Raw genomic sequence first — 24,467 nt, 5'->3', positions numbered from 1 at the left:
TGCAAAGATATTCAGTTCCAAACAGCAGCAATAGAATAAAACTCATGCAAAGCTGGTGTGTAAGTAAACAATAACTGTAGCATAGCATATGACAAAGGAAAAACATATCAAAAATACAATGCGGTGTAAAAGTGTGAAGTTTTAAACAGAGGTGCAGATGATGAGCAGAGACATTCACGATGCATGTTTGTGTGTTAAGGGTTGGCAGCAGACTTGCAGATTAGCACAACGTGCCTCACCCTGATACGGACTCTGTTGTTACATCCAGCAGCAGAAGCATGCCTTACCCAAGCTTGTAGGCTGCAGGGTGGGTGATGGAGAGCGAGCAGCATGCAGGAAAGGGTCTGGCTGCCCCACATTACCTTGTCCAAGGAACGAACCCATCATGTCTTGTGGCTTAGGCATGGGACCCGTACCAAAGGGATCAAACACTGAGGGAAAGAAATATACCCACCATTGTTATTGTTTTGAGAAAATTACATGGCCAAACTAAAATTTGCACTACAGAATGTGAAGTGGCACTTGGTTTCTTTTTCTTTTCTGCTAAATATATGTTCAAGTAACTACTGAAAACTACTACTACATCTTATTGTTGAGCATGTTGATGTTATAATGTATCTTTGATTGTTTGCATAATCGCATTACATATTGTGAAATATCCAAAATGATACTTTCCCTAAGGGCTACTATTTGCTTTATGCATTATCTTTAAATTATTATTTTTTTAAGAAAATATTTAATTTAAATGTTTTCTGGCCTGTGACCTTTTCATGACCAAGATATGATAATTTGAGAACATCATATGTTTCCCTTCTTACCATTTTAATGCATATATATATATATATATATATAAAATACATATCAACTTGACAAAAATAATCCTTATTTAAGGTCAACTATGCTCTGGGACGCGGAGATTTACCTGCATACCATTTGATGAAACCTGTGAGACCCAGCTGAAAGCACCACAGAGATCTACTAAATGAACCTTGTGCTGAGATAATTTTTCAGACTGCTTCTAGTGCTTAAGATACTATATCAGACTTTAGAAATCCACGGAAACCCTCAATGCTAGCGATGAAGCATTGGAAACTGACTGAATATCACATTTGTTTTACGCTGTATTTCAAATCAAATGTGCTTTCTTGTCATCTGACCTGTTGGTGCAGGAGAGGGACATGGCGAGCCCGTGTTTGGGACTACTTTATGTGGCGTGGACTGGGTAGACGACGCCCCGCTGCTTGGCTGTGGGGGGCCCCCGAACAAGTCCCCTAAGAGGTCAGTGGTTGCGGCTGCGGCGGGTGGGGGCTGAGATGAAGGACGGTTGACATCCACCCCATCGAGACCAAGAAGATCCACCTCCTCGGCGGGTGCGGAGGCGGCGGCCATTGGAGCAGGCGGGTCAGGTCTCTGAGGGGCCGTGCTGGCGTTGCTTCGCTGACTGGAGAGAGAGAGCATCTCATCATCAGAGGGCTCACTCTCTTCGCCGTGCGCCCGACTGTCTGGACCTCCGTGGGGCCGGCTTGGCTCTGCAGGGGGGAGGACACAGAAATAGAAGGAGGGAGGTAGAGGAAGAAGATGTCGTGAATTACCAAAATGATGTGAAGTGGAGAGAAATAACAACGCAGACTCAGGGAATTCATTGGGGCAAAGCAGACAGAATTACAGAGTAGGTTAAGGAAGGAATAATGGGCAACTACGTGGGTCATCTTCGCTACGAGCACCAGCTTTCCTGCTGATTCTGCACACTGTGCGCTATAAGACACACTTTGCAGTCTGCCACTAGCTGGTCTTCGCTACAACACTGAGAGGAGGTCGTTTCCACAACAGGGTAAATCTTAATTCATGGGTCCGATCAATAATATATACAGTATGCTTTTAAAGAAGGGGTGGGATGTCCAGTGCGACTGCAAACCTCAGCTGACATTAACCTCCAGCAATATTTCACTTTGGTAGACATGTTTAATTTTTTCCACTAAAAGCTGCTTCCTTTAGCCATTAGCACTGGGAGGCGCTTTCCCCCCTGTTCTCCATATTTCTCTGGCAACATACTGTAGGTCAGACTGCTATTGTAGGATATCAGGGGAGTGACTTACACTAGCAATGTATTCATCATGTCCCCAGATGGTTGGTTATTTATGCCAGATTTAAAATCATCTACCAAAATGACATATCACTGCATAACGAGGGCAGGGCTCATTTCAATTCAATCAAAACAGACCGTAAATGCCAAGTGATCCCCCCCCCCCAATAACAGAAGATTCATTCATCAATAGGTTTATTCTATATTTTGTTGGGAGTATGATTGAATTGAACCAATCCCTGGTTGACTGTTCTGAACAGGTCTGTGGTCTCCCCCCACTGTCTTACCCTCCAGATCCAATCCCTCCATCTCATCTTGTTGGGACAAAAACGAGAGTGAGTTCATTAGTGTGTTTGTGTGTCTGTGTGGAAATGAATGTGAGTGTGTTTTTGCATGCACTATATTACCCTAGCTTAAGTGATTTGAGTGATCTTACACATTTCTGTATTTGTGTGTATTATTTACTTTTTTTTATCATTAGGGGCAAATATTGTTTATCTGTTAAAGAACAGCTTTCCACCACAAGTGTGATGTCGCCTGCAGCACTTAAAGAATTCTACATATGTGTGTTTGCGTGTCGTATTCGTCCCCAGTGTACCCGTATCCCCACAATACCAGCAATAGCCAGCGCGTCCTGGTTCTCCTGGTGGCAGGAGAAGAGCACGCTGGGGTTGAGGTCTTTACAGGGGAACTGCTCCCACGGCGGCGTCAGGTCTTTCTGCTTGTCCGTCGCCTCCACCTCCACGTCCAAGATCACATGGAAAAGCTGGGGATACTTCTCGGGAGAGTCGCATGCATCCAACTCTGGCCTGAGAGCAAACATGTACGTGTGTCACAAGAGGCAGGGAGAGGGAAAACAGACTGAATATGTATTTCTGAAAAACATGATTTTAGTTTCTTTTTAGTCACAGTTATTTGCCCTCATTGTAGATTTAGGTTGTTGGGGACCGTGGTAAGATGTAGATAATGTAAAGGGATCAGCAAGGTGATCAATGATAGTGATTAAATAGATGAAAAGTCCTTACTTGTTAAATTTTAACATGGTGGTACCAGGTGCAATGAAGCCAGTGTGGAACTGAATCTGGAAGATCTGGGTGTTGGACACCTAATGACAGTAGAACAGACGTCAATTTGAACCTTGTGTGTGTTTTTAGTCTATCATAGCAAACTGCATATACCTCAAATGTACTGTAGTCTCTCGCTGTTTAATTATCCTAATTCACAGAGAAAATGCATGTTGCTTTCCTTAGGAATTTCTATAAGTCTGCTTTCCAGGAAGTTGGTTCGGTCTAAGGATGATCAAAAGTCTGGCTGTAAAGAGACAGGTTGTAAAAATGTCCACTTTAAACCATTTACCTGATTGGATTTATACAGTAATTGAAAAATAAGGCTGCTCATCCCTTTGACCTTGGCCTACTGTATAAGCTGTAGTTGCATGCACACACACTTCCAATTCCAACAAAACCTACAAAGGGGGGGCTTCAAAACAATATATCAGCTCATACACTGCTGGAAGCCAAATGATACAAGAACTAGGAGAAACAATGGCCAAAAATGGCTAAACGGGGAGTTATCATTTTAGTGTTACTTCCTTTGCTCCTGATATTTTTATAGGTTTGTGTTTGGAGTCAATATGCACAAATATTCAAGTACATGTCACACCTGACTATTTGATGGCTGCTACTTCTTTCCAACATTGTTATTGTGCAACATTTTGTTTTCGTCAAGTTTGATTTAGATGCTGACTTTATTACACAGGTGGGGTTTGTAGTTCAGTCCCTCTTTCAGTAAAAATAAATGCTTTTTAGTATACTGCACAGACCCCATGAAGTTTACCTTTGCCTGCAGACGTCCTCCGATGGTCGACCTCATGTGGTAGACTGAAACAACGACGTCTCCTTGGACGCTCACACCCAGAGAGAAAACTACCTTACCCTCTTGGACCCTGTGCTCTCTGGACATGCAGAGTGTGTGGGAGGGAGAAACAAAATGAGGGCAGAGGAGGGAAGAGTAAAGGGGCCAGAGAGGGAGAAGTAGTGCATGAAGAGAAAAAAAGCATAATGTGTTTCAGACTCTTTGACCATACCTTCGTATATATCATAAGTCTTGATTTCTGTTTGAGGCTCAAATACGATGCGTCGGCATACCTCATCCTCTCGTACTCCTGTGCAGTGGTGAAGATCTTTGTCTCCCCGATGAGGACGTCGCAGAAAGGTCGACAGCCGCTGCGTTGCTTGTTGAAGCAGGGGACCGGAGTTATGGTGAGGCCCTTGATCATCAAAGGCTTGGTGTGGGGTAGACTGGGCTTCTCTGATACCATGCTACACACATAGCCGATGTACCTGCATGGAGAGGACGACAGGATGGTTTAAGGAAGGCTTTGCTTTTCACTTTCAAATGCATGCCTCACTAGGAGGTCACACACACACACACACACACATGTTCAGGGTTACAAACCTGCGGTGTGAGGGCCAGAGACCAGAACCTGGTCTCTTGGCGCTGAGCAGCTGCATGGCAGGAACCGGATTGTTGAAGAGGTGGCAGAAGCAGAACATGGCACAAACCAAAACACCCGAGGGACCACGACCATCCTTAAAAAAACACAGCCAAGGAGACACTCCATGAAATGCTGTGTAACCATTATATTTGACTTTTTGGTCTCGTCTGCAGTGGATGTTTAACCCATTGCACGATGACGGTGTGTGATCATGTACAGCTCAAGCACAGCGATTCCAACCTTATGAATTCATTTAATATGTACGTTTAGGGAAATGCCTGAAAACCCAAACCAACACTAACGGTAGTCAAGGTTTTCCCCCACTGAATGAATTCCCCGTCACAAATTGAATGGGAGTTCATTTCAGGTTGCAGGAAGACAAAAACATTGTGATGCGAAGCAGAGAAATCATTTTCTTTCGAAACGCTACGTTTGATGGGGGTTATGCAAGATGGAGCAGTTTGCCAAGCTACAGCCAAACCACAGTGACCTGGCAATAACACGCTCCACAGTGTACAGTGTGGCGGGTACTGAATTAGAACAGGCAGAAAGGACTGCTTCACACCAGATTTCAGTAGTAGTCATTGCATTGCAAAATATGTATGTATTCGTAGGAGAACTACTCAAATGGCCCTATCTAGTGAAAACGTGCTCACAATAGGGTTTGTTTCCATTGCTACGACTCCTCGTCTGTGTGGAAAGTGGGAAGATCCCCTTGCAATTTAGTTTTTACTCATATAGGAGAAAAACAAGAGGTTGACGTTTTGTAACATGTCATTTTTTAAAGCTGTCACCATGTTTTCAATCCGTTAAGACCAGTTTTGCCCGTGAGGTTTAAGTAGAGAATTTCAGTTTCTCAAAAACACTTTTCTTTAATGAACTCCAAAAACATGTGCGACAGTCAAAAAACACGTTAAAAGTGTCTTCACTTACTAGCAAACTGAATAAAAAGTGGTAATGAACGCCGTGTGAGATTTACATGAGACGATCAATAACAAATAAATGGCGGATGGGGATGAATATGATGAGTGTCTTCTTACCGAGCAGGTGATGACACACACATTCTTGGGATTCTGTTTGAGCCAGTTGTGCATGTTCTTACACACAGCGAACAGGTTGTGGAGGCTGGGAGCCTGGCGAGAAGGCCAGTTACACTCTGAAACCTGGCAAGGAGACGTGCAAGAAATAAGAGAGGGAGGAGGATTGAGGAAAACAGGGATTGAAACAGAAACAGAGAGACCCCGACATAGGAAAGGAGTGTGAAATCAGGAGGAGAGGAGAAAGGAGAGGAGGTTAGCAACAGCACTGCATAACACGCCAGTTGCCATCATGAGTCATCAGCGACCTTCACAAGCAGACAGGGTGCCATCTTGGCCATGTAACTTCACGGATTTGCTCTTCAGCTTTCTTGGATGTTTCTGCCAGAGGGTGGCAGTCTTTTATATCCCACATAAACCTCCCACTTGAGTCCAAATCCAGCTGTAAAAAATTGCTGAATGACATGAGCCAACAACCCCATGCTGAGATCAGTCATTACCATAACGACGGAATAAAATGGAATGAATAGAGCATTCAGATTGAAATCCTACATTTCAAATGGTAATTCAGCTGCGACAGTTGGATTAGTTACACATAAAAAAAGACCTTTTATTTTCGAGACATTCGTGGTCACAAATGATTACTGCTGTGGTGAAGCATGTAAAAGATGTTACATCGCTTGAAGATTAATACATTTAAAAAAAAATACATCTCCTGATGTTGCTATATCAGTCAAGTGCCTCCCCAAATCCACAAATATCTTTGAATATATTTAAAGAATGAAAGGCTCACAGGATTCTGTGACTCAACATTGAGGAATAGACGCAGTAATGCATTCAACTTCCTGAGTTTGACATTTTATACTCATGAGTTCAGAAGATGTCTGTCTCAATTTAACCTCCTTGATATTGAAATAAAATGACTAAGTTGCTCATTCAGCTGATCCCACTAAGGAACACCTAAGTGTGCAGCCCTCTACCTATTGTTTACCTCTCGGCTCTATACGGTGGCCTCCCACTTAGTCTAAAACTCCATTAGTTACCGTAACAATGAACCTGCTCAGCATTTAATGGCCGAAAGAAATTAAAGTGGCAAGTAAGACAATCGACATAAGAAATGAAAGCATTTATGCCACTTGTAAAGGCAACACAATAAGACACCTTTTAGGATTATACACATTAGCATTAAATATAAGTTGCCGTAAACACAACATTGAAAATAGTACTTGCTATTAAACATGCTAGCAAACATTCAGCAGCCACAGCAGCAGTGTAATTCACTCAGTTGTGTCTCTGGCCACCCTGATGTATGTGACTCCAATATTGACTTTCGTTTTAGAGCTAAATATCTGGCTCTTGAGCTGCTATATGCTCCACTGCGTTCACAAGCTAGTCGCTAACTTTGTCTGTCTGCTGTGTGGTGTTGGACAGGTAGCGTACAGCGGGATTATCACAGCTTTATTGGGGCATCTGGAAAAGGCTGTGATGACAGCTGTGGAGGTGAACCAAAACTAAAGTAAAAACAAAAAAATAAAAAAGAAGATAAAAAGGCTCAGTAGAGGTGTTGCTTACCAGTGGGGGGAAACGTGGCGAAGGAGAGGCCCAGTTGGGGAAATCTAATTAGAAGCTTCTCCCTGGGTGCTTCTATAGTTTATGAGCATATAGTCCCCACTTAAAACCCAGGCGGACCAAAAATAGCCATTGAACTGTCAAAAAGTCCTCATATCTCACCGTATTGTTGTAATAAGCCAGGGAGTAACAACTAGATACAAATTAATCCGTCTATAATGGCTTCATAAGGCAGTATCCCACTCACCCTGTTGGAGAATTTGGCGCCACGGTAGTTGCGCTGTGATAGGTTGAAGACAGTGTAGTGGTCGGCATGGCGACTGTCGAGGAAGGAGCGAATGTCCTCTACGTGGTTCTGGTAGCCAATCTGCACTGACTCTGCGGGGTAGGTCATCACTGAAAAGAAAAATCCGTTATTCAGCTGCTGGATGTTTTTGAAGAGTTTCATTGATTGTTGGTGCAGATGCTTACACACACACACACACACACACACACAACCTTGACAGCGTCCATCTTTTATCCTGCTCTACACTTATTCTGCGATACGTGAATTGAATTTTGGAAATTTGGAGAATAGGTCCACATCGGATCGTGACTGTCAGCGGCCGAACACAAAGCATTATGGGAGAGAAGCCCTCGGGTGATAAATGTCCAGCTGACTGTGTTCTGTAAAGGACACAACAGCTGCTCCACACCGATGAGCAAGTGAAGCTGGAAGCAGTGTGAGGATGAGAGCTGAGGACAGAAGGCTGAGGGTGCAGGTGTCTATTTATCTGAATGTTTATGCTTATGTGTATGTTAATACAATAATCATGCTCTCTTATATCGTGCAGATAGAACACACTTTTAATTTCTCATCACTTTCTCACTTTAAAGTCTCTGAAAGCTATTTTTTTCCAAATCAGCTTCTTACACAGGCTGTGAAATAATATCTTGCATGCTCACGTGATTTAAAGCTTTGCGTGCACCAATCATGATTTAGAAACCTTTGGCCCAGTAACGCTGTGATGTTATAGAGAATGAGGATTAAGATTTGAATTTTGCAGGGTCTTTAGAATGAAGTTTGGACACTTGATTCATTGTTTTTGGAGCCAATGTTAGAGTGTATCTATCCACACAGCTCATACGTGCATTAAAAGGTGCAACAATCAAAGATGTTTACCTATGATCCGTGATGTGATGTAGGCGATGTCCAGCTCCCCTTTAGTGTACCTGCATTGAAGAAAGAAACCTTTTAAAGATTGTTTTTCAAGAACATTTGTGTCCATGCAATTCTCAAGACACAGAGAGAGACTCAGATGACCTTCATAGATTTGCACAGTGTTTATGAAACAAAATCACACTGAATCTGTGTTGTTTCACAGGTGTTATACAACAGGTACGTGTGTTTCAGACAATGTAGACGTTAAATCAGGAGGGTCAAAAAAATGTCCTGTTCTTGAAAAAAATAATCAAATCATTAAAAAGAGGAGATCAACGCATGACCAACATCCGCAAAGGTGGATCCATCTGCCTCTGACTGTCACTGCATCCGGCTGCATGTCATGCATATCCAAGTAATTACACTCAACAGGCTTTGGAGCAGAAGCTTCCATATGTCTGGCTGTGGGGAAGTTGTCTTTTTCAGGCTCACCACACTAGACTGAACTGCCCGGGATCAAAGGAATACCATATGTGATTCTTCAATTTCTAAATTTAGCTATTCCATATGGAGGTTTTTTTTTTTTTCTTCTTCAAAACTCTGAGAGCAGCTGCGCTGCACACACATGCAAATCATCCACTGATGCGTTGTGCATCCCTGTGTTGCATGATGACAATAAACGATCCTCAAATACTTGATGGAAATGAGTGCTTATGAAACACTATGAAGCAGGTGCAGAGTTATAACGGACTTGTTAAACGTCTTATTTCTTGTCATATAAGAGTTTACAAAAACCCAGCAGCAGCACACGGCTTGACTGTACTGCAATTATCACGCAAACCACACTAATAGGCTAATGTGGATCAGATTGAGTTGACTTGTTACCTACTGTGAAAATCCCCCCAAGCAGGGCTGATCGGGGCCAAGCACCTCTGTGGGGTCACGGAGGACTGCCATATGGCCCTGATGCAATCCTCCACCTTGTTATGTAATGCAGTGCAACTCAACTAGTCTGCTTTGGTGCAACAGAAAACTAGGAATGTATTGGGATTATTACAGCATCTAAAATGTCACTTCCAAAGAAAAAACATCCGCATTTAATCGTTGTGTGGCAAAGACGTGCTAATAAAACAGACAAACACTCATCAGAGCGGTTGCGCCTGTAAGCCCTCCATAATGAAGTAATTGGACCACAGTTCAGGTTTCTATTTTCAACAAAATTCTGTGTGTTTATCCCAGAGTGAGCAGACAGATTACTTCTCCAAACCCTAATGTGAGTCTGCTAGAGCACATGTTGCTGATTACCTTTGGGGGAGGGGGGAGAAGAATGTTTGATTATAAATATAATTAATATAATTGAATGAACTGAATTGTTGTGTTGTTGGCTATTAAAGGAGAGCACACATCAGGTGTCAGGTTTAAATGGCCATGGCCAATACCCACAGTGAATGCAAATGAGTAATCCCTGACCTCTGGAGGTTAGAGCTGCAGCCAATTAAACGGCCCGCTGTGGTACAGAGAATGAATAGATGGAAGGACACGATCGGAAAGAAGGGCAAAGCTGACACTAATCCCACTAGCAACTATACTAGCTCTCCAGGTTGCTAACACAACATTGCAAGCAGCAGCTGTCGTAATTACACACTGACACACACTCCGGCTGGATCCTGATGTATGTCAGACTTGGATTTGGTTCTCTCCAAAATTCTCTAATTTAACAGCGTTGTTGTTGCACATCTGTATCATAATGGCTGGTTTAAAGTAGAGAACGGCAGCTGATATAGAAGCTAAAATAAAGACAATGATGTTTTCACTGCAACCCTTGGGGGTCTGATTTAAAGTCACTCTTGCTTCAAAAACTTAACAAGACACCAGATTTATTTTGTAGTTGATCTTACTTCCATTTCATCCTAATTATCTCCTTTAACCTAAATTATCATAATCTATCAAGTAAGTGACACATTGATGTATATATTCTGGCCACTGGAAAAAGCTGTTGAATGGGTTAGGGTTAGGTGAGCGTGTGTGTCAGGTGGGGGAGGGTGGAGGGTGCCAGGGTGCAGACTAAGGACACTGTGCATTTCACAAAACCAGATCAACCATCCAGACATCTCATCGTTCCTCGTAGACAGAGGGATATACAGCTGCTGACAGATTGGCTTCCCTGCGAAAATTCTCCACGACCAGGTAAACAACCAAGCAGGCTGCTTTAAATAATTCAGCAACAGCCTTTTGCCTGGAATATAGATGAGACCGAAGCGGAGAGCAGCCAATGAAGTCTGGGTGTCAAAAGAAGGCCTTGTTAACAACTGAGCTCACTGGAGTTTTTGCCTTATATCAAGCATGCTCAGGGGAATTTCTACTAAAGGTTTCCGACATAAACAGATGAAACACACACATACTCAACCTCTATATTTCTTTGAAGCAGAGCGATTTAAGACGTGCTGTTACCCTAAAACAGGTTTAATGGTCTAAACAAATAGTGAAAGTAGATAATGTCAGCTATCAGGGAGAGAGAATGGATGAAAAACAGTGAAAGAGAGAGACAGAGCAGCCTTTATTTTGCAGGGTTATAGAGAGCTGCTGACCTTTCAGGAATAGATTTATGACATCATGCTGTTCTTTATTATACCTCTCTCATTAACTGCTGACTTTATCACCAAGTTTCACAGAGCAACACATGGAAACCACCAATGACGGTCAATGGGCACCATCAAGAAAACATGATACCATCTATATAATCTTGTCATCGTGCTTGAACTGCTCTGTAGATCCACTAGACTGTCAGTTGGACAGCTCAATTCACGAGATGTTTATTTATTTATGAGGGCAATAAACCATGGAGTACACCGTCAACATTGGGAAAGCATTTGTGCTGCCACAGTCATGTTTTCTAAATAAAGCTCTGAAATGTCAGGCATAAAGCACAATAAACTCTCCAGTGTGTCAGGTCACAGCAGCTAATGCTTGTTGTCACTGTAGAATCAAAGAAACCTGTCTAAACAAGTGTACTGCACATTAGTGTACCCCTGCCCATCTACCTTCTCTTTCTGGAGGCTGTAGGCTGGTTGCCACGGTAGCCTTCCTCCCACTGCCCCGTCACAGCAAACCCCCCCACTCACACATGTGTATACAGTGCACATACAAACGCGCACCACACACAGGGCACCACTGAAATGAATCCTCCTGTATCAGCAGTGCACTGGCCGTTTGGCACAATGAGCCGGCATGAATAATTAAACCAGGAGAGGAGACGGCCCAGAGAGGAGAGGAGAGGAGAGGAGGGGAGAGGAGAGGAGAGGAGAGGAGAGGAGAGGAGAGGAGAGGAGGAAAGGTGGAGCTGAGATGAGAGGCGGCTGAAAAACACCGGGGAGAACGACATGGACAGGAGAGTGGGAGTTTGCCAAGATGTGAGCAGCAGAGGAGCCAAGGCACAACAATCAAACTTGCTGAGTCAATAGTGAGAGAGGATCTGTGTGGTGTTTCTGACAATACAGAGGCCCCTTTGTGCTGCCCTGTGCAGATGCCTGTGCACAAACACACTGGAGCGGCGGTGCCGTGCCAGACTCTGCCTTCCCTCCCTCCATCCACACTGCTCTGTTTCTCCTCTAAAGCTGTTGGACTCCTACTTTGCATTGGAATCAACAGCTGAAACAATATTAACTATAACTATAATTATTAATTATGGTACTCTTGTTAGGGATTTTCAAAATAAGAGTCAAGAGGAGTTAAATTATCCTATATAGAGAGTGACCAGGTGATGCTGGCATCAGACTCTTTACATTATAAAAATTAAATTCTATGATATCACTTGATACATGACGGTTCTTACTACAGGCACAATTCCAGTTCCATTTAATGCCACGCTCCGATAAAGTATTTGTTTCAAACTATATCAGGTATCAGTGTTAAGCATTTCAGACGCAAATAATGCATGTTTATCTACAATTTAAATAGAAAAAAAGACAAACAGATGTGAGCAGACACATCACCAATGTTTTGGAAATATAGGCCATAGAACTGTCACAAAAAAACACTTTTGAAGAATAGAAATGTTAAATATGTTCATTATTAGCAGTAGCATCAGAGGTAAGCAGTGTAAAATAAGTATTTCTCTTGCAGTTGTCAATGGTTGTCAAATCTGCACAGTGGAAAGCCTTACAATTCTCAAGGATTTTGCTCACCAACACACAGTATCTGTGATTTGAACAGGCCCAATATCATCTTCCTGCAGCGCTGTGGCTTTGACACTTTAAGATATGCACTTCTAGACCTAAACGTGTGTTCTACCTAAATTGCAGATGAAAGCACTTGCACCACCAGCAGGCAATGACAACCTGTGTCATTTGTCCTCTAAGATTGTCCTGATTCATTTGAAAAGGTTCTTGGGGCCAGATTTTACTTATCCGAAGAAGGAAGGGAAGATAATGCAATAGTACTGTACATCACGTGTATGAAGCAGTGGCAACTTACGTGGCAACCTGATGCATGACCTTGGTGGAGGTGTCTTTCAGTGTGTCCTTCAAATTGTCCTTGAAGTTGCTGAAGAACTTCCCGGCCCCTCCCTTTACCATATCCAGCAGTCCTCCGCCATAGTTGGCATCCACGTCTGTGGACAGAGGACATTAGGCCAATCAGAAACCAGAGAAACAAAATACACGCAAACACAAACCCACACACACTCAGGATGTCAACAGAGAGGCACACTTCCATGTAACAGCATGTTTGTCGTATAAAAACTTGCTTTTTTCAACAAAAACAGTGCCTGTCTTCTACGCAGATGATATCTGTTAAGGATCTAAAAAGTGATATCTATTAAATAGTTGTGATCCTTCAATTACAAAATTTAGAGGTGTTTATTTGACTCAAGTGATACATTTGAGTCACCGCAACACACCAAGTAAACATGTTTGTCGGTGCAAAGGAATGATGCACAAGGACACGAGAGACAAAATGCATACCATCTGGAGCTGTGTGTGTGAATGTGTGTGTGTGTGTGTGTGTGTGTGTGTGTGTGTGTGTGTGTGTGTGTGTGTGTGTGTGTGTGTGTGTGTGTGTGTGTGTGTGTGATTACACTGTAAAAGCTAAGCCAGTGTTGGAACAGGCCCCAGTGTTATATCTTAGTCAGCACCCCTCTGGTGATTTGAGATCCCCCCCTCACTCACATAGCAACAGTGGAAGTGAGGTGTGACACATCTAGGCATTAACATGAGTGTTTGAGGTTAGTTTGGACCTTTTAGTTGTAAACAGCTATTGGCTCAGATTTGGGTTTTGGTTATTTTCTGATGTAATTAATTAAGAATACATTTCCATTTGAGTGAAAGTATGATATTTTTCAGCAAATGGGGGTAAAAAGACACAAAGAGCATATAGTCTATGTGTTGCATTAGACTGAAAAGCTAAGGCCGGCTTTATGATCAATGGTAGGGGTTAAACTTGATTTATAGTTTATTGTGATTTCACCCAGCGCTAACAGCAGCAGTACAACTCTAGACAGACGTACCATACTTGATCCGGCTGTAAGTGTGCTCTAGCACTACTGCAGTTCCAGTATCTCCTCATGTTAAGTGCTGATGTTATCACACTGATTGTCCAGATTTTCATAAATGAAAATCCTCTGAGATAGCTAACAAGTGTGGTCCAATTGAGGGGAACACTTTTGATTGATTTTTAAGTTTCACACTTCGTCACAAAGACCCTGCAAACAGCGTCTCAGAGGAAATCTGCTGGCTGCTGAGACAAAGTTTGCTGATGAAACATAAGTGCTTTAAACTCTACCTTTGATTCCTCCATTCCTCTCTCTTTCCCCGCCTCGTTCACTTCATCGCATCCTCCCGATGCTTCCCATAATTCATTTAGAGTTTTCATCTCTGTGTGACAGGGATTTATATTATTCTGGAAAATAAACCTCCTGCTTGTTGAACTCATCAATAATATGTTTTTCAGAAATCTAATACATGTCAATGGGTCTGTCTAAAAGGACCACTGACGTTATCACATCTATGGGTTTATACATTGCAGCAAGCCTTGTTTTTTTACATCCTGTGAAACTGTTTTTTGAGGTGATTTCTTTGTTTGTAGGACATCGAGTGTCAACACTCTGTTAGAGATAAATAAGATAACATGCAGCAAAAGCTGAGCTCCCCAATAATATACAGAGAATATCCCTGTTAACACTCCTGAATGAATTGAACTTCTAAATCAATTCATTAGTTAATTGCACCCTGGGCTGATGCCATAAAATCACAATCAGTCCTAGTAGATCAATATCACTCTCATGTCTGAACACTAATATGAAGCTACAGCCCGTAGATTACCTCAGCTCACTCCTCAAATGTCGTGTTTAATCCATACAAAAACGTATGTCATTGTCTTTGGACAGGGCCAGGCTGGCTGTTTCCCACCATTTCCAGTCTTAATGCTAAGCTAAGCTAACCATGTGCATCCTGTAGCTTTATATTTACTGTGCGGACATGAGAGTGACATCAATGTTCTCCTCTCACTCTTGGCAAAAAAGAGATTCAGCGTATTTGTCAAAATGTTGAACTATTCCTTAAAGAGGGCAGCCATATTGAGCATGTCTCTACTGAAGACTACAAACTGAAATGCTCCCCCGTTGCATTTGGGCTATAAGTTTGGGTCTATTTTTAACCTCCTTGCTATGCAAATTTCCCCGTCAGTGAGCATGACGGGACGTATTAGGAAAGCCTGGATCCTGCTGTGCCTTGAAATCAAGAGCTCTGTGAGCTCGACCTGGATCTGCCAATCATGTTCAGATACCTGCACAGGTAAAGAAGCATGTGTGTTTTGATGAATCAATAAGCGTGCTTCAAATAAACCTCACGACGGAGAGAGCTGTTCTACACCAAAAAAAAAAAAACAGGCCAATAACTCACCTCTCCTCCCTCCCCAACCACCTCCTATCGCTTTCACAGTCAACCAATAGAAACAGAGAGAGGCAGAGAGAGTGAGGGAGGGAGAGATGACTGAGGGAGAGGAGAAGAGAAAGACCGTCCAGAGGGATCAGTGGGCTGTCTGAATATGTCTCCCTCCCTCAATATCCGGCTTGGTGTGAATGACACAGATGTATGCATGTACGCAACAAATAAACCAGACACACTGCACTGCACTCGATCTCAGCACTACCACACTGTGCCAGGCTTTGTTGCATCCTGGACCTGAATGACTGCAGCATCAACCCTGGACTCTAACCTGCTTAATTATAGATACTGCTGATGAGACAATCAGTATATGAATAATCTTCTACTAGAGATTAACAAGAGGAGAACCCCACTGCTTGGATTGGCAAGCAAGCTTTCGCAGGCTGCTAAATGCAAAGACACGATAGTGGAAGATGTGACAGACTTGCAGGTGCAAGCTGACACTTTAATAGTTATTAATTACTTATATCTGAAATTCTTAACTACCTCTATACCATCACGTTGATTTAAAAATGCTTGGCCAAGTTTTAAAGTATGGAGAAGCAAACGTGTGCCTGGATTGACCTTTGATCCTAAAGCATGTGTATGTACCTTTTAGTTATTTGTAAATCAGGGTATTTGAATTAATCTATAATTCTCCTTGTTAAATTGTGTCCTAAAACTGCAGTGTCCAAACAAGCTCATACATGTGTTTACACTCTATGAGTTGTCTCATTCTTGTCATCAAATAAATGTGTTGTTTTGACAAACTGACAGTAGTAAGATGACCATGAGAGGAGAGAGAGAGACAGAGAGAGAGAGAGACAGAGAGAGAGGTGGAAATTACATGCAATGAAGTCTCAGACAGACTGGAATTGGAATCTGGGATGCTGTGGTTCTCGAGCCTTAACCCCTATAGGCACCGTAACTCCAATTAGGGTATGTGAACTTTGAGAGTCAGACTGGCCCCTGTTAAAATACCCCTTATTCACAGCAAATACATCATGTAATATTCAATTTTAAATTTTGCAGCTATTAAAAAAACACACAAAAAATAAAAATACGCTATAACAAATCAGAGCGTCTGAAACAGTCATGGCGTGTATACATCCCGACATACACTTTAAGTGCTGTGTGCTGCTACATTAATGTAAGTGCTTGTTGCTTTTTGCTGCTACCTACCGGCTTTTAAAATTGTTTGTTGACAAATGCAGATCTTCTAGGATACAAGTGCATGCACATCAGACATCAAGTCTCTAACTAGTCCGTTATCTTCAGCCTCAAAAAACATAAAATATTTTACAACAAAGTAACAGGGCTCTCTTTGGACATGGTAGCTGTGCATACTAGTTAACTCAAAATTACATTTAGGAGGTTGATATATTGCCCAGTGGCTTGCTCTTTGATGGATATGATGAATCGAATGAATAACATTGCTCCCTATATATCTGCTCTACTGTAAATCATGACTTTGCCTCTATTTTATCACATCTTTTTCTCTGCAAATCTGTTAGCTTGCCTGTGTGCCTCTTTGTGGCCAGATGGATGTGGGAGTGTGCAGACTGGTGCGCCAGTTACAGCTACAAACCTTGCTAATACGAGGCACCAGGGAGAGGTCTCTGATACAGGCTCCACCAGGTAATACCTCACAGTTAGGCAAGAGAACAGAGGGCTCTCAGTGTCGCCAGAAAGATCAATGAAACGTGCCTCCCTTCTCCCAGAACGCCAACCCTTAACCCTCAGTATCAGGCTGGGTGTGAATGGAACAGATACACACATGTGAATGACAGACCGGGCAGAGCAGACAGACATCTGACACTAGAGCCCCCTCCTCTCCTCCTCCTCCTCTTCCTCCTCCACCTTCCCTATCACCCCATTCCCCCTTTCCTCATTGACCCACCTCATCCAGCTTCTTTTGTTTCACACAAATGTTCATCCCTGGAGGCTGGCTGACTCCACAGAGCACTGCAGTCAGGCTCAATCACCAAAGTACCAGATTTCACCACCCGCCTGCATTCATTACAAATACTATAATCCCTGTTATGATGTTAAAATCGCAGTTATAGTGGTAACTTTAATGGACACTTGTCCGTCTGACTGGAAAACAGCATTGCTTTGAGGTAATCATAGTAGTGGTCACAACAGCATTGTACATTTATTCTTCTCAAGAGGCTCTTTTACGCATGACTGAATTGATCTCAATGAGATGAGAAATGGGGTGTCAAAACAAATGAGCTACTATGGCTGAATTCAATAAGGCATCCAGATGATTTGTCACAAGATTAATGGTAAATTATCTTTAGTTTTAATTGGATACATTATAGGCTCATGATCTATCATTCATGGCCAGTTAAATAAACTTCGGAACTGAGAGTATGTTGTCCTTCTGCAGCCGTAAACTGAAGCAGGATTTATTCTCCTTTATTCTCTTAACTGCTGAGATAAGTACAGCTCATGTTATACACTTGCATGTTTCAAGCCCATGTGGAAAAAGTAAATAGGTTATGAAATGTGGCTATAATGGTGGGTATCACTAAACCTGTGCTATTATTATGAGACTATCAGACTTTATAAAAATATGTCCAGGACTAGTTAGAACCTCATTTAAAAACAACACATGCAGACGTTTTTTAATGTAACAGCACAATCCCCGAATCTGTTCTAGCCACAACAGCCCAATATGGCCACTTAGGTGGGGTTGGCCTGGAGGGGGATTCCCGGAGGTACACAGCATCATTGTATACTTTCACTATCGTTAGCCATTGTGTTGTCCGCTGCCACCCCTAGACCACGACAGGCCACGTCACTGCGTAAAGCCATCGCACCTTGCTCGAGCGGTTCTCCACGCCGGCGCACAATCGCTATCCACGTTCCCGGAGGCGGTGAGGACACCTACCTGAGCTGTCCATGGTGCTGCAGTCCTCCTCTCTCAGCGGGCCCGCCTTCGGTCCGAGGGTGGCCGCTATGGAGCCTGCGTGTGTAGCGCTGCTTCCGCCGCTGCCTCCGCCGCCGCCGCCGCCGCCGCTGCTGCTGCTCCCTCTGCCGACGCTGAAGCTATCGCCGCCGCTATCGACCAACTGCAAAGATTCATAGCCATCGTAACTGGTCTTTTTCTTGTAGGCCCCCAGCAAGCTCATTACCGAAGCACACAAGAAAAAGAAAAAAGAAACAGAAATGAGAGACAAAAGGAGCTCCAAAAAGACGTAGGCTATAGGCTACGCCGCGCCGTCGCCGCCACCACCGCCACAGCCGCCGCTGCTACTGCTGCTGCTGCTGCTGGGTGCACCACATGTCCGAGGAGGACAGGACGACCGCTCTCCTCTGTTTTCTGGGGGGAAATATACTCCACCGGGTGGCCCGCTCTCTCTCTCCTCTCTCTCTCTCTCTCTCTCTCTCTCTCCCTCCCTGTCGCTCTCTCTCTCCCCCTCGCTCTCTCTCCCTCCTCTTCTTAGCAGCACTGCATTTACTACGACGCGTCTGCTGCTGCTGCTGCTGCTGTCGTCGCTGTTCTCCCCCACTAAGTAAAATCCACCCCAACTCACGATCCTCTCATGGTAATGCTGCATCTGTTATACACCCGAATCCGAAGCTGTGAGTAATGCCACACATACAATTATCATGTTAAAAAAATAAATCGGGATGCCCGTGTTAAAAAAGCTCTGGTATAAGAAAGGAGAAAATTAAGAGGTCTGTAATACAACACATTTCTTATTTGAGTCCTTTGCTGAAAATGAACAAGGACCCCTGAAAAAAAAAAATCTTGTATCAGTCTTGTGTCAGCATTGCAATACAAAAGGAATCTCACTCTGCATCAAAGGGAATTGTCTATAGTTAATTAATAGTAGTTTAATATTAACAGGCTATTTGTGATATAGATCCAACATATTTGTCATTTTAGCCCCATTTGTTTGTGTATTGACCCTGGATCCACGAAGGACAACACAGTGACCACTGATGGCATGCTTCCTTCCCCGGCCTCGTCCCCTGGCAACGGAAACCCGGCATGGTTCTGAAAAGAGGACATGAGCCTGGGAAACTCTTTTAGGAGAGCGAACCGGAGCTCAAAGCACAGCGGGAACGGAATGTCCAAAAGGGAGGAAAGATACCCCCACCGTCACCGGATGCAAAGTCCTGCCACTCCGTTGTTGCCATGGAGCTTCCTGTCCTAGCCGGCCTACCAGTATTTACCCCTTGATGTCCCTATGTGGGTGAGTGTTTAGGTTACGGCAAGCAGGTGCCTTAAGGACATCACAATCGCTGCCGTGATCAAAGGACGAGTACAAAACCAACCAGAAACCTAAACAGAAGTCAAACAATTAGTATATTCATTGTTTGGTGCATGGAAAGAACATTTAGGCTCGATATTTTTTTAATGCATTAACCATTTCAATCATTTTTTTCAAGCAAAATTGCCAATTCATCACTTCAAGGTTATTAAATGTAAATATTTTCTACTCATCATAGTGAACTGAATATCTTTGGGTTTTGTTTTGGACTGAACATAACAAGCAATGTGAACATGTCATGTTGGGCTCTGGGAAATTATAATAGAAATAAATATGTTATATAAAATTTGGATTAATTGTTTGACAAAATAATCAGCAGATGCAGCAGATCAATAATATTACTCATTAATTAATACACATAACACAGTCCAAGAAAAAAATATTAAATTATATCTTCCAATTTGAGCAAAATTGCAGGCTTTGCCTAAAAAAAACGTTGTATATATGTTGGCCTATATGCAACCTCATGTATCAAATTAATAAATAACATTTAGGGGCATTGCATCAAGGATCCAGTTCAACCATTATGGGTGTCTGGCAACCATTACATGAGCAACTGGTTCACAGCAAAACATAAACACCCACAATAAAGCCGGTGCATCGTTTGTATTAGTGATCTGTAATGATATGAGAGGTGCTGTTGCCACAAATCTGCTTAATGCTTCCTGGACATTCAGCAATGATGCCATCTGAATTCATTTACATCCCTCTTTAGGTATTCCAATAAAGAATTTAGATGCTCAGTATCATTTTGACTGTTTTACGACAGTGGCCTCGTATCTCTTCACTGGTTTTTACCATCACTCTCAAGGATACTCTGAGGATTAATGATTATCCCTGTAGTAGTTAAAGCAGAATCCAGAAATCTGCTGGATCAGCTGCAGGACTCAACTGACAAGACAGGCGCTAGTCTTGAATCTGTGAGACTTTGGATCCTGTAATCCAGGGATTTTTGCTCTGTGTGGTTAAAAACTGAAGCACTGGCTGCTATGTGTCTTCATAGAAAAACGACAACATTCACGCTGCCCTGGTTTGCCTCTGCCACTGAGCTGGCAGCTGGCCTACTTTAGAGACTGAAAACCCGAGGATCACATTTTTAACCAACAGTATCTATCTTGCTGAGTAGCACACAGATTCTCTACCTGATTTATGTAATCTAGATCCCTGCAGTGACAAGGCTTAAACCCCTTGCACCTGCTCTTTTTGATGCATTAAACAGAGGCAGTGGTGAAAGTGCTTTGACGTAGGGGCAACCTTATACAGGCTGGTAGTTTAACCAATCTCACTCAAGCAAAACGTTTGCAAGAGAGTTTTGCTTCTGCTACGTTATAGTTTTTCTGCTGCTCACTGCAATTCAGAGTCAAATACTGTAGCCTAATTTTTTAATCCATTACATTTATTTGAGAATTTTAGTTACATTGCAGATTAAGATTATTAATACAAAATAGAATCATCAAATTATAAAATAGGATAAGACTTCTCCAGGTGGAAATTCACAATCCCCAGCAGTTTTAAACTAATTAGAATGGTCTTCATCTTTACCGGCTGCAACTTTAATGTGATGTACACATCAGTAATAACAATTAAATTACTGCTGTCGCAAGATGTGCCAAATCAACGGCGGCTGGTTGACCATTCATAACAAATGCAGACATAGTGTTTTGTCATAAATACATACTGTTAGCGGTTTTGTTACGTTGCCTCTGCTGTGAGTGAACGTATGTTCTCCTGGTAAGCAGCATGTCTAGGGCTTTTATTTTGAAAGCCAAAATGAAAGGGAGCAGTATAAGTTTATCAATATGAGGGCAATACGTGAACTTTCCCAAATAAATAAAACATACTTTGTAGCTGTTCGTGCTTTGATGCATTGCTCTGTTCACATTAAATCTATGATTTTCATGCCACAACTCATGGATTTGTCTAAATTACGCCGCTCTCTTTACTCCCATCTGTCTGTCATTTTTCTCTAATGGCAATGCATGATGGTAGCCTCTATAATACTCAGTTTGTCGACATTGGGCATTCACTCCTTTTCAAGATGAATTGTGGGATACTTGGAGTCCACATTTATATTGATTCTCATTATTCTATAGACAGCATTACAAAATGGTGATCTGTAATTTCGGACACAGGCTTTAGGTTAATGTTCAAAATATTTTAATTAAAAAAACCTAAAAAAAACGCAATCTGATATGTCCATAATTAATGTGTGAACAAGGTAGCTGATGAGAGCATGAAACCACACCAAGCTGCTTAACTGCTCACGTGACGTGCGTGGCCAGCGCATGGCATGCGGCTATTGGACAATAAAAGAGGAGCTGTCCTCTTGATACTGAGCCAGAGCCTGGGTGATGAAGATGGTGATTCTGATAATTATCATAATAAAGACACAAAAGACATCAGTGGCGTCTAAATTGTTTAAAAAAAAAAGAAAACACCTGTCATTTGCGGAGAGGGTGCTGTGTGCCTTTAACTGTGTCCTGAGTCCTGACATGTCGTTAGTCTACCGACAGCATCAGCTGACTGAAAAATCCAGCTGACATCAACCGTCACCGTTAATTCAGCCTAGTCCTGTGGATGTCAGTTATTATAAGCATAAAGCGTAAAGAAAAAAACGCATGACCGGTGTGGAGAAAAATAAATCGACACCTGCTGAACAAAAAGTACCAGAATGATGTCATTCTTGATGCTCGCGTGCGTATCAAGCCACGTCGAGGCCCCTTGGGTTTGAGATTGTAGATGAATTTGTTTCCTTAAGGGGGAACAACCGGGATAGCCTCGAACAAGTGCGTCTTAGTAATAATAATAATGATTAAAAAATAATTAAAAAAAACCTCTGTCCGCCGAGCAGACATGCACGGGAGGGTGGGGGTGGGGGGGGTGCCCAGTATTATGCAACATCCACACACAGAGATCATGATGCTCTCCCCTTAGGCGACGACACCAAACGCGTCTCGTTAAACACGTCAAATGAATGGAAGCAGGGGACTCTACCTTTCGGAGGTCTTCCTATCATTCTCACGGGAGAGCCGTCTTGTGCCGCGGAGATGCGCTTCGGACCCCGGCTGCGCTCCGTGACGCCGACCTTTGATTTGTCATTCGCTGCCAGTCAAAGGTCAAAGGCGTTAAACGTCCCGTGAGACTTGCTGTCCTGCGAGGATCCAACGGTATCTTCCAGTTAACCTATCGGTCGAAACCAGCTGGGTTACGGCATCACCACCATCATCATCATCATCATCACATTTTGGCATATGAGCAACACACGGGGTCCAGCGATGGCTATTGGTGGATCTGTAGATGATGCGGATGAGCGTAAAGCGGGCAGCGCGAGGCGGACTGGATGTGATGGATCTGAGCTCTCAGTGCGTCCGAGTCCGCCTGGTAAAACCTGGGATGGACCTCAGAAACGGGAGGAACGTCATGAAGCGCGGCTTGGTAAATCTGGTGCAGCCAGGAAATACCTGTATACTCACAACAGAGAACTACGGTAGTCCAGGAACCAAGAACACAATAATATGGAGATTAAAAAATACGTGACAGCACCGCTTTCCAACGCCAGGGGTCCCCATAGCAGTGAGCACACAAACAGCAGACATACTTATTTAGATGTGCGTTATGGTTTAGAAAAACTGCAGCGCCGCACCTTCTGTCAAAGGTAAACACAGCAGATGAGACTGTAATCCATGACGAGTTCACCCGAGCTCTAATGCACATGGGGTGTATTTACAGATCTGAGAGGATTAGAAGGGGAGGAGATATACTCTCATGTACACGCAGCTACGTGTTTTAGATATCCACCATAGGCTTTGTGTATAGTGCAAGTCAGCACACCCTCGTCCTGCTGCACTTCCTGTTTTTGGTCTGGACCAGAGGGCTATACCACCATTATCTCACTTTTCTGAATATGAATTTGCAATCATTTGTTTTATAGCTACCTCACAAAAGGTATTGTTCATGGTACCTACATTTTGTAAAAATTGTGTTTTGTCATGTCTAAAAATAAGTTTCTTTTCCATGTGTCGAAACATTACAGGTATTTTTTCATAATTTCATTTAATGACTCCAAAAATAAAAGTAAAGTACAGTGTTAAGTGGTTTGAATAAGTACGGTTATTAATTGTCAGGATGAGTTTAACTCACCACCAGGTGGTGATCAGTTGACAGCTCAGCCCCTCTCTTCGATCATTGACCTCCGGCCTAGGGTGTCCTGGTGCACTGATGGACACCCTTATGCTTGAACATGGTGTTTGTTATGGACAAACACTAGCACAGAAGTCCAATAACAGAACACCACTCAGGTTCAGATCGGGGACGCCGTTCCTCCCAATCACGCCCCTCCAGGTAACACTGTCGTTACCCACATGAGTGCTGAAGTCCCCCAGTAGAACAATGGACTCCAAGGACTCCAAGAAGGCCGGGTACTCTGCACTGCCGTTTGGCCCGTAGGCCGAAACAACAGTGAGAGACCTATCCCCGACCCGAAGGCACAGGGAAACGACCCTCTCGTTCACTGGAGAAAACTCCACCACATGGTGGCTGAGCTGGGGAGCTATGAGCCCACACCAGCTCGGTGCCTCTCACCGCGGGCAACTCCAGAGTAGAGTAGGCACCGCACCCACAATCAAAACAAGTATAATGAATTGTCATGTATCACAACAATTCATTAATTCATTTTAACATTTTAATATTTTATGGGAAACTAATCTCTCGTTTAGTTGTGATTGAAGAGAATCTCAGCCTGTTGCATCATAGTTTGCTGCCATCCAGTGGCAGTTATATTAAACTACCACTGGTTGGGCATGTTTTCGCTACAAACAATGCGTCATTCACACGAATATTTAAGCATGCTTAATTTCTGAATTGTGTTGTGCAGGGTCCTTTTACGTTAATTGAGCAAAGCTTAAAGAAATGAACTAACCAACCTCCTTTAATTG

At 43.0% G+C, this 24,467-nt stretch overlaps 1 protein-coding gene across 3 annotated transcripts in view; it reads right to left on the bottom strand.

Annotated features, from left to right (window-relative positions):
- The window catches only part of dnajc6 (DnaJ (Hsp40) homolog, subfamily C, member 6), a 29,697-nt gene extending 6,934 nt beyond the window's left edge, over window positions 1-22,763 (bottom strand). Inside the window, exons 1-13 of one of the 3 annotated variants that reach the window (XM_084011444.1) lie at window positions 22,528-22,763; window positions 18,144-18,324; window positions 12,801-12,936; window positions 8,349-8,398; window positions 7,434-7,582; window positions 5,621-5,743; window positions 4,541-4,674; window positions 4,231-4,425; window positions 3,920-4,037; window positions 3,109-3,188; window positions 2,699-2,892; window positions 1,158-1,529; window positions 288-431 (exon numbers count right to left, since the gene is read on the bottom strand). In XM_084011444.1, the coding sequence (XP_083867570.1) occupies window positions 288-431; window positions 1,158-1,529; window positions 2,699-2,892; window positions 3,109-3,188; window positions 3,920-4,037; window positions 4,231-4,425; window positions 4,541-4,674; window positions 5,621-5,743; window positions 7,434-7,582; window positions 8,349-8,398; window positions 12,801-12,936; window positions 18,144-18,156 (1,708 nt within the window). In that variant the 5' untranslated portion in view covers window positions 18,157-18,324; window positions 22,528-22,763. Of the gene's footprint in view, window positions 1-287; window positions 432-1,157; window positions 1,530-2,698; window positions 2,893-3,108; window positions 3,189-3,919; window positions 4,038-4,230; window positions 4,426-4,540; window positions 4,675-5,620; window positions 5,744-7,433; window positions 7,583-8,348; window positions 8,399-12,800; window positions 12,937-18,143; window positions 18,530-22,527 lie in introns of those variants that run through there. The other 2 variants (XM_084011443.1, XM_084011442.1) reach the window with 2 other exon arrangements.
- Window positions 22,764-24,467: the final 1,704 nt, after the last annotated feature.

This window comes from Eutrigla gurnardus, assembly GCF_963514095.1.
Source record: "Eutrigla gurnardus genome assembly, chromosome: 6".
NCBI classification, from domain to species: Eukaryota; Metazoa; Chordata; class Actinopteri; order Perciformes; family Triglidae; genus Eutrigla; species Eutrigla gurnardus.
This window is presented reverse-complemented; position numbering and strand designations above follow the sequence as displayed.